Here is a 9,948-nt window from a genome sequence, read left to right on the forward strand (position 1 = left end):
AAACCAATCGCATGTTTAAGTTTGATAATCAGCAATATGTATAGCTTTTGATCAACAAAAATATGTTAGCAATATGTAAATCTTTTTGAATATTCAGTTTAATTCTCATATTGTTTTGATGTGTATTAAAGTGAAACAAATGGGCTGACTACCCTGTAAGTCATGTTTAGTAGTGATATGGTAGTCTTAAAAGTATGATATTTTGATAGCTTATGCTAAGTAGTTCATGATGAAACTGATGTAATCAGTTTTTACTCTATTCTAATATTAAAATGTTATAATTGATCCTGTCCACTTATCTATCATATAAATTATTTATAGAATTTTAAAAATAATTATGAAGGACGAAACATAATATTTCAACTCTAAAGTTTCATGCAAATATAATAAAATAAATATTTCTTACTGATCATGCCAGAAGTAAGATTGCACTGGAGACACTCATTACAGATGATCCATCCAATGAAGTTTGATTCTAGAAACACAAAAAAAATTATTCAATAATCCAACACCCATGAGCTTAGTTCAACATTCCATCTTCGCCAGTTGAAAGAATACTATATCGAAAGTGCATATGAAGTATGCAAAATTTTGGAAAGTATATATGAGTTGTCCCCTCTTAGTTTTACATCTCATATTTATAAATGAATAAAATGTTATACGGTGGCTTTCCAGCCATCGTAACTCTTCAAAAAAAAAAACTAATTATCTTGTACATAATTGTTCGATATAATCAGGAACTCTAATTTCCAACGGCTTAGGATTGCCATGAATTCTAAGGGGAGATCATAGTTTTTAGAAATAATTTAGAAAGTGGAACTTTTTCATTATTGAGCCTTTGTATATTTTTCATCGAGGAAGAACAATGAACTGAATCTCTCCCCACAAATACGATGTCTTGCTGATGAAGATGGAGTGGATAGAATTCGATTTGTTCCTTCATAATCGGTTTGATGGCAAGATAGGTCAGCGTTCAGTGTTTCACTGCTTGACTTCATCAATCAATCTTGGGTTTCCTTTGTATGGGCTTCTCCAAACCTCCAAGGAACACAAAATGTTATTAGATATCCCAAAGAATATGCCATTTTCTGCATATTTACGACACTTCACAATCACAATTATTGTTGCTGTTTTGGGAGTCAATTTTCAAACTGGTCATCATTTTTTAATGATCTGTCTCCATTAAAAGTGAAATCCTTCTTCTCATAGTCATTTTTCGGGTTCTTCCAAAAACATATCAAGTGGCATATATAAAGTGGACATATAGAGATTCAAGATACTTTCACCTCCATTAGAACACTGTCTTTGGCGGATGTATCATTTGGACCTGGGTACTGATCACAGAGACTCGAAGGCTCAGACTCTGATCAGTCCATCCAAAAGTTTAACGCCAGCCTCCAAAGGACTCACATGGGCAATAATAATGGATGACAAAAATTCTAGACAACTGTGATCTATATGCTCCCAACCATTCTAGTTTTGCAATGATTTTTATTATTCCAAACTCTCTTTGTATCTGTGTATGCCGAGTGATGTGCGTTATTTGTCTACAAAATTTGAGGTCGTGTCTACAGTTGGGTTTAGCTCTTGCTGAACATAATCCAGCTATAGGTGATATAGCAGACAAGAGAAAGTGGACTCCAAAGGCCAATCAGTATTACCGCAACTCAGAGCTTGTTTTCGGAAAAGATAAATTCCCACTACTTTCAAAGCTGATGAAGCACAGGAACGATTGGGAGTTCAATCTGAGCCATGATAACCATCTATATCTCCATGTTTCATTCTGCAATTACTTAACATTCCCAACGCTGATTATTTATGAGGCCTTGTGATTATGATCCTCTCTGTTGCTTGCATACTTCTTCAAATTGTATTGTTTATTCCATGTCAATGTTATTCCATGCTGAACTTATGTCTCACTGGTTCTTCAAAATTCATATCTTAACTTTAATATTAATGGGAATCATTCACTTCTTATTTGCATTTAATGACAATAAATCTTCATCTTTTTGAATGCCTCATATCCAGTAGACTAGTATATCTTCAACATTACTTCACAAATGGAGGCCAGTAGGATCAATATCTTTGTTTCAAGTTCCGAATAAAATTCTGATATAGCTGAATAAGTGTATCACTACGTTGCAGAACCTTAGGCAAACTTTAGGAAAATAATGGGAGAAAACACTTGAATGGAAGCTCTGATTTGCCCAAATTTGGGCTTCATCACATTGTTCTATTGAAACAAGAGATATAGTCAAATAGCAAATAAATACATAACTTCAGAACTAAATTCCTTCAGCAATACAATTTCGGCTACAATTATATTCACTAAAATTCATTAATGGAAGACTAAGTATCCAGTCAAACAAGCTGATATCTATTTCTGCTGCCAAAGAGATGAATGTAATCAGCGAACTAACCAGCCATTCAATTAATTTTTCAATGTATGGTTAGCACAGTGATTATAATCAGTAATATACAAACATCAATTAATAATTATATAGATAACAAGTTATCATATGGAAGGTATGATTAGGAGACGAAAATTGTTGAAATCAATTATTCAATTGTATATTGTCATTGATGTTACACAAATGTCACACTCTAACCAAGCACAATTAGTGTTAAATGAGCTCAGTCGGGCACTATAGAAGACTCCAGTATCAGCCGAGCTGAATTCAGAAGGATCCAAGTTCAGTTGGCCATCAAAGACAACCAATGTAAACTGAGTTAGGTTGGTCAATGAAGGATGCTAGTATTAACCGAGTCAAGTCGGTTACCAAAGGAATTCGGTGTTAACCGAGTGACTCATTTTCATTGTTATACGACTGACAGTAGATTACTCTTGTTAATTTAATGATTAATAAAAGCCAACCTAGTGGATGTTAAATATTTGTTTGAAAGGGCATTCAAGCCGACTTGACATTGGGTTTCATATATATGAAAGATCAAGCTGTGGATTAAAGATGTGGAATAAGAAGAATGAAAAAAATGTGAAATAAGAAGGATATCTGATTAAAGACAGAACATCTAAGGAGCTGCAAAAATATTCTGATCAAGGAGGATCAAGAGGATAAACCAAAACAGTGACCTGAATCTGCAAAGTCAATTGCTTCATCAATCAGGTCAATCATTATTACTCTCTAACAATTGTAGTGGTGAAGAAATCTCTTAATAGAGTTGGCTTCACAGTCATTTTGTAAATCCTCTAAGAAGGTGGCATTTCTAGATTGAAGTGTCTAAAGACCTCTAACAAGGCCACTCCTAATAGGGTGATTCAAATCCTTTGTCAGGGTCACACTTAACTGTGTGTTTTGTAACCTTTAATAGAGTTGGTTCTTAATAGGGCTCACCTCATAAGAGTGAAAAGTTGTAACTAGTTGCATTGGCGGTTTTCCCAAAAATCTTGGTGTCTCATGTGTTCATGTTATTTGCTTAATGCTTTATATTTTTGCAACTAAGTTACTAAAGGTTAAATCATATTAATATATTATATTTGCTTTGTTAACCGAGTTACAGTGCATATCTAGTTCTAACCAAGAAAAGCAAGATTTTTGCTAAATGAGAAGTTCGTATTGACATCTAAGGGATTTGGAATTATTTTTGTAGTAACTGATTCATCCCTCCCCTCTCAATTACTCCTCTTTTATTTGCAACAGACAATGATGTATCCATTCCCAAGAAAGATGCAACCATTCAATTCATAATCTATTTGAGGGGATCAATGTCATTCCGATCATGACCATCAAACATTTCTTATTTTACTTCATACCCATATTTGTATCGATCAAGATGGAGCAGCAGCCACATAAGACTCAAAAGCGTACATTCAGCAATATAAAACAGAAACAGATCCATAAGAATTCACTATCATAAAAATCATAGTAGGAATAGCAACCCAATTGAGGTATACCCTCCCATACGTCCAATGCATGGTCATTAAGTCCTAATCGCAGAAAGTGATAAGATTTCCAGATTGGCTGTCAAGCCTTCCTTGAGACAAGAAATTGGATCATCACAGACATTAGAGGCAGCATTACAGCTTACAGATCAGGTTCATATCCAGTCCTCAACTAAGTCAAAGTCTGGCATTTAACATAAATTTGCAGATCGATATAATAGGCATCATAGTTAAAATACATTTGATAGTGACTCTTAAGTTGTTTGCAGGTCTCAGTAATGGATGCACATCAATATCTATGATATCATGGATCGTATTGCAGAAGGCAGTTAGAATGTATGTTTATATAAATGATACTTGTTGATTAAGGACCATCACCACCATATAGGGAGTTCTCTATCATCAACTGGAGATTCACATAAAAATTATTGTTTCAGCAATATAACCATTGCAGATTAGCATCAGGATAGCAGATATTTACAATGATTTATCGTTTTCAATGTAAATTCATAAAATAAAGATATTGCTCATATACATTTGCAAAACATGTGTCAGACAGATATTTATGACAAACTAAAACACTAAAGCATGGAGTATAATCCTATTAAGATATAGTTAGAAAGATAATCCTATTAAGATATAGTTAGAAAGAGTCTCTGCAATTGAAACTAGTCAAAAACTCAAAACCCTAAGAGATTGCACAAGCGGCCATTACAGAGACTTAAGTGAATTGAATTTCCAAGTGCAGTCCAAACCCTACATAGGAGTTTTAGGGTAAACCAGGTAAAGTTCCGAAGGGAACATCACAATAAAGGTTGCCACACATGAGAGAAATATGGAGCATTTATGAGGGGACAAGTGAAGGTGTGGGGCTGCATAGATATTTAAAAGGGGCAGCACATAGAAGGGGAAGATATCAGTGTGGTTGTGCTTGGAGAAGGGAAGCACCCCAATCGAGGCAAGAGGACACATAAGTGTGAAAAAATTGGTGTGAGGTTGTGCACGGAGGTGAAGACATGGAAAATTACATTTTCAGAGAGAGAGAGAGAATTTTGAGAAGATTTTGTATAGTAATATAATAAAATGTTATGTAGCAAGAAAGACTTGAGAGGCTATGAATGTAAATGGTCTATCTGCAGATTGTTATGAATTAAATTTTGTTTCTTGTTGCAATCTAAGAATGAACAGACTCTGTTTGTTTTATTTCTAAGATTTGAGGTTGCTGGGCAGAGAGGTGATTGCTGTTTGCATCAAAACTAAATTTATAAAAATTGATTCTGAAGAAGCTTGTGAATGGGCCTCTCATTTTATTACATAAAAACTGTCTTTTAAAGACAAAGAAGTTCTAAAAGCTATAACCATTAAAATGCCTTAAAATGTTACTTCTGATCTCTCATAAACTAAATTTAAAAACCATCGAATTCTCTAAAATTAACATATATGTCACAATCACATAGAACTCTTGACAGTTTGATAGACCACAGAAACCAAATTAATCTTCTTGATTGTTTTTTCAGAAACCCATCATCATTACAGAAGATAGCAAAATAAAATATATCTTTACTAACATGAGTGAAACAATCTAAATAAGAGAAAACTAGTCATATTCAGATTAAAGTTGAACGTGTAACTCTGGAAAGCTATGGAGGAATTACCTGCGGTTTCTAAAACTAAACAACCCCATCATGGGATTAAGATTGTCCAAAATGGTCCTAGTGTATGTGCATGTAATAAGGACCTTCATCCGATAGTTCATCTGAGTCGATGTCACTGTCAGCGAGACTCTCTGCGTCGGTGTCACTGTCAACGAGACTCTCTGAGTCGGTGTCACTGTCCGTGAGACTCCTTTCTCCATCCTAACACAACACATCCATGATGATATCTGAATCCTCGTCGATTAAATCCATGTTGTCTAAATCCTGCTTTGGGTGAAGTACATGCTCACCCTTGGTACCTTTTCTCAGCACATCTTTGACGGCCTCCATTCCTTTTTTAGTAATGGAATTGTCAAAAATACAAAGCCGAATGAAATCAGGCTTGTTTGCAACAGCTTCCGCAGCAGCCTTAGCCCTAATCTTAGTCATTTTATTTGAGATCAAATCAAGTTCTTTGAGCTGCTCATGACCTTCCGAAATGGCTTTGCATATTGCAATTAACCCAACATCCTTGAGTTTATTGTTCCTTGCACAAAACTCGGTCAGCATATTCTTTACAGCGAGGCATTCTGCTAGCGCTGGAGCTGCTTTTGAAGTGATATGATTGCCTGACACGATGAAAACGCTTAAAGATGGAGCTGTATCCTTGAGGCTTCGGGCGATAGCAATCACCCCTTTATCATGAAGATCCATATAGCCTAAAAACACTTCAGTGAGAGATGACTTTGCTCAGAGCAACCCCGCCTGCTTTCCCAAACGTGCTGGCTTCTAAACAGAGCATTTTCAACCTGCTGGCTCTCCCGAAAGCTTCCACTAAAGCCATAGCACCATCGATGCCTATGCGGGTGTCTGTGAAACCGAAATCCTCTAGAGCAATGCATTTCTTAACAAGCTCTGAAATGGCCCGTGCTGCATCATCGCCTGTCTTATTCCCCAAGAAAAGCAAACTCTTAATCGTTTCAAAAGATGGAAGCAGCTCACAAATGGCTCTAGCAGCTTCTCCGGAAATGTGGCTCCGAACGAATTCCAAATGTTCCAGCGTTTTCTGAGATTTCAAGAGTGGTGCAAAAGCTTCAAAACCCTTCTCTCCCAATTTCCCTACTCCAAGACTCAAGGATCTCAGCGTGCACCCTTCTAAAGCAGATGAAAATATTGACATAACCTCGACGGCCTCATCCAAGGGTTTTGCAGAGAGATAATGATAAAGTCGCACATCTCTTAAAGTTTTCCGAACACCCATCAGAGCTCTTTTCGCAACAAGAGCTGCCTCCACTCGGAAAAGATGGTGGGGAATCTGTATTGTGGTACAATAATTCCTGAGCTCTTCTTCCAATGGCCTGAAGGCCTGTATGGCCCAGCTCTTGTCACGAATTTCGTAATGCCCATATCCAGATGATATTTCAAAAACAGTTTATCCGCTTGTAAGCTTCTCCATAGTGCCCATGCCCTTCGTCAAAACAAGAGTGCTCTGTTTCTGGGATCCGGAGCGTAAAATTCAATAACCCTACAATCAGACTCAGGAACTCTTATATAAGAAATTAAAGGGACAGGGAGGAAAACGAGAGTTTTCTTTTCTTTTATTTTATTTTTTCTATATTGAGCAAGATCACAAGTGAATATTTTTATTCGAACAAGTCTAGTACCTAGAAAATAATATAAAATGTACAAAGTCTCTAAAATAATTTGTTACATTTTTTATATAAATAATCAAAATTCTACAAAACAACAACCAATAAATACATTTTATAAATTATTTCAAATTTAATATAGATGAAAACTTTATAATTGCAAAATAGGCAAGAGCCTAAAACACCTTGGTAAATTGGGAGCCTCTCATTGAGGAGGTCTTGGTTTAAATCTACTCAACACATAATAATAATTAATTCAGCAATAATAATATAAATGAATGATAAATAATCTAAACTTTGGCTGATTACCTATAATAATAATAATAAAACTTTATAGTTGCAAAAAGCAATTGAATAATAAATTGTTCTAATTGGACAAACAAATAAAGGAGTAAGTTGCACTCCCTAATGTAAGCACAAAACAACCACTCAAATTTTCAATAAATATATTATGTTGAATTATTTTAAATACAATAAATATGAGAACTTTATAGCTCAAAAAGTAATTGAATAATAAAGTGTTCTAATTGGACAAACAAATCAAAAAGTAAAAGTGCATTGAATGCTATAGTTTAGGAACTAATAATGCATAATAATATATAATTGTATTTTCCTAGGCATTGCTATCAATCAACAAGGTGTGTCCTTCTACTATAACTGTTAGTTGTTTGTTTTGGGTTGAGTAAGGTTGGAAAACAACAATAGTAGTTTGAGGACTATTTATAAAATGGTGGTGGGGCATATGTATTAAGTGCACTGATTTTCAAAGCAGAGCATCATGAGGGTTTGTTATGCTCAAATGCCCTAATGGTCATATAGATTTAAGGAGTTTTGTAAACTTGTTTAGGCATATGCAATTTGGTGAACAATACTAATGTTGTGGCTATTGCTTTAGATAGACAGGTGGCCTGTAATCTTATGCCTTTTCCCTTTATAACTGTACTAAATCTCCATACATCATTATAGGGCCCTTGCTAACAATCTTTGATGATAATTTCAATTTTTCCAAGAGTCAACATTAATGGCAATCATCCATAAGTATTTTGCATTCTTTAATATGGCACGTACCAAATATCAGAAGAGGCAGAGAAACTAGAGGCAAACCATAAGGTAGAGCTTTGTTGATTGCCAGATAATTTTCACATGTGAAGGGCATGTCCTCAAGCTCACGTCTGATCTAAATCAACAAACTCAACCCAAGGTAAACTATGAATTGAGTTGATTTTTTTCTGATCCCACAGATGTTGGCACCTTCATGTTGCATTAATTATATAAATCTAGTTCTTGCAACATTTGTTTTTCATATATTTATGCTTTTAGAGCTTAACTTCAGAAAACAATACCCTCAGATATACTCAATATTTAATCTAGATTAATCTTTATTTAGTTGTGTAAATCTTATTGGTTAGGTTTGGATTAGTATAGGGAGAAAATATTTTCGTTTCTAGTATCATATCAGTCAAAATAAATACCTTCCAAGTATAATGCAGCATTAATATGGACAAATTTGTTGAGAACACTGTTCCATGCAAAAATCCATCTTGGAGTTAGAATGGCATCCCCTAACATTCAAAAGACAACAAACTCCAATCATTTATTCATACTTCTGGAGCATCCCAGAAACATCCCTAATAAAGAGGGTGTTACTAGTCATATTTTGATGGTTGGGAAGCCAAAATCCTTAGTTTATGGTTTTAGGCTTTTAGCCTACAAACAATTGGGATTGCTATGTGCCAACGAGAAGTAATATATCTAGATTTGAAATCTTGTGATTGCATGAAACTAGTGATAAGTATATGATAGTGGGCATAAGGTTTTTGTGATTGATTTGTTGATATGGCGAGATAATGAATGAATAGCTTTGAGTGTCCAACTATGGGGATGTTTATATTTAGTTGGGCATATAACTAATGCTACGGACTTAGAGTTGGAATTTCCATATGATGAGCATAAAAAATTAAGCATATAGTTTTACGATACACAACATCAAATTCAAATTATGGATCGTGCATGGGAAGTCATATTTTAGTTGTTTTAAGAACAATGGCAATGGTAACTAATGTGTTTCTATGGATTCACATGTTAATATTTCAGCCAACTAATTAGTTCACAAAAGGTCAAGTAGTGTGTTTTTGCAGGATAAGAAAATATCTCAAAAATAGAGCTATATACACAGAGGCCTAAATATAGAGCTATAAGTGCAATTTTGAAACAAGGATGAACTATAACTTACATTATGTGTACTCACTCCTTGGGTGGTAGATGTAGAGGTCATTTCCTTTGACATATCATCCTATAAAAATTATCATACAAGAATGTATGCCAACCCCGTTAGTTACACTGTGATTCATATGGATATGGTAATGGTAAGATGAAATCACTCCAAAATACACATATCCACAAATACAGAGCTATAAGAACAAATTTTAATTCATTAAATAGATTTGTTCAAATACAATAAACAAAAAATTGGAACATGAAATAGTGAAGAGTAGCTATTATTGGTGTTAACATTATAAATTTGAAAATAATAATTAGTATTTTATTTGCTTTAGGTGAATAGTGGGAGTGAGGGAAAATAGTTGAAGTTGAACATACCACAGTGACATTTATTCTCTATTGGTACTCCAGTGATGTGTTGTTATGTCCCTCTTGTTGAGAATCTAGTGAGTACATTATGCTTGACCAAGTCACCTGTATAGTGGAGATCAACAAGTGCAAATCAATTATCATTCTTTAAAAAATATTTTGCCTCATAGAAAAA

At 34.7% G+C, this 9,948-nt stretch overlaps 2 protein-coding genes across 3 annotated transcripts in view; both read right to left on the reverse strand.

The window, feature by feature from the left end:
- LOC149570835 (uncharacterized) overlaps nucleotides 1-7,079 on the reverse strand; it is a 41,401-nt gene extending 34,322 nt beyond the window's left edge. For both annotated transcript variants that reach the window (XM_089812406.1, XM_089812407.1), the window contains exon 1: nucleotides 5,557-7,079. In XM_089812406.1, coding sequence (XP_089668532.1) covers nucleotides 6,266-6,796 — 531 coding nt within the window. In that variant the 5' untranslated portion in view covers nucleotides 6,797-7,079 and the 3' untranslated portion in view covers nucleotides 5,557-6,265. The remainder of the gene's footprint in view (nucleotides 1-5,556) is intronic.
- LOC149570836 (RAN GTPase-activating protein 2-like) lies at nucleotides 5,614-6,249 on the reverse strand. The gene is made up of 2 exons (XM_089815641.1): nucleotides 5,839-6,249; nucleotides 5,614-5,757 (listed from the first exon to the last, which is right to left on the reverse strand). The coding sequence occupies exons 1-2, from the start codon at nucleotides 6,247-6,249 to the stop codon at nucleotides 5,614-5,616; spliced, it is 555 nt and encodes a 184-aa protein (XP_089671767.1).
- Nucleotides 7,080-9,948: the final 2,869 nt, after the last annotated feature.

Source organism: Cupressus sempervirens, chromosome 2 (genome assembly GCF_028749045.1).
Source record: "Cupressus sempervirens isolate cs-2001-9-10 chromosome 2, ASM2874904v1, whole genome shotgun sequence".
Taxonomy (NCBI): domain Eukaryota; kingdom Viridiplantae; phylum Streptophyta; class Pinopsida; order Cupressales; family Cupressaceae; genus Cupressus; species Cupressus sempervirens.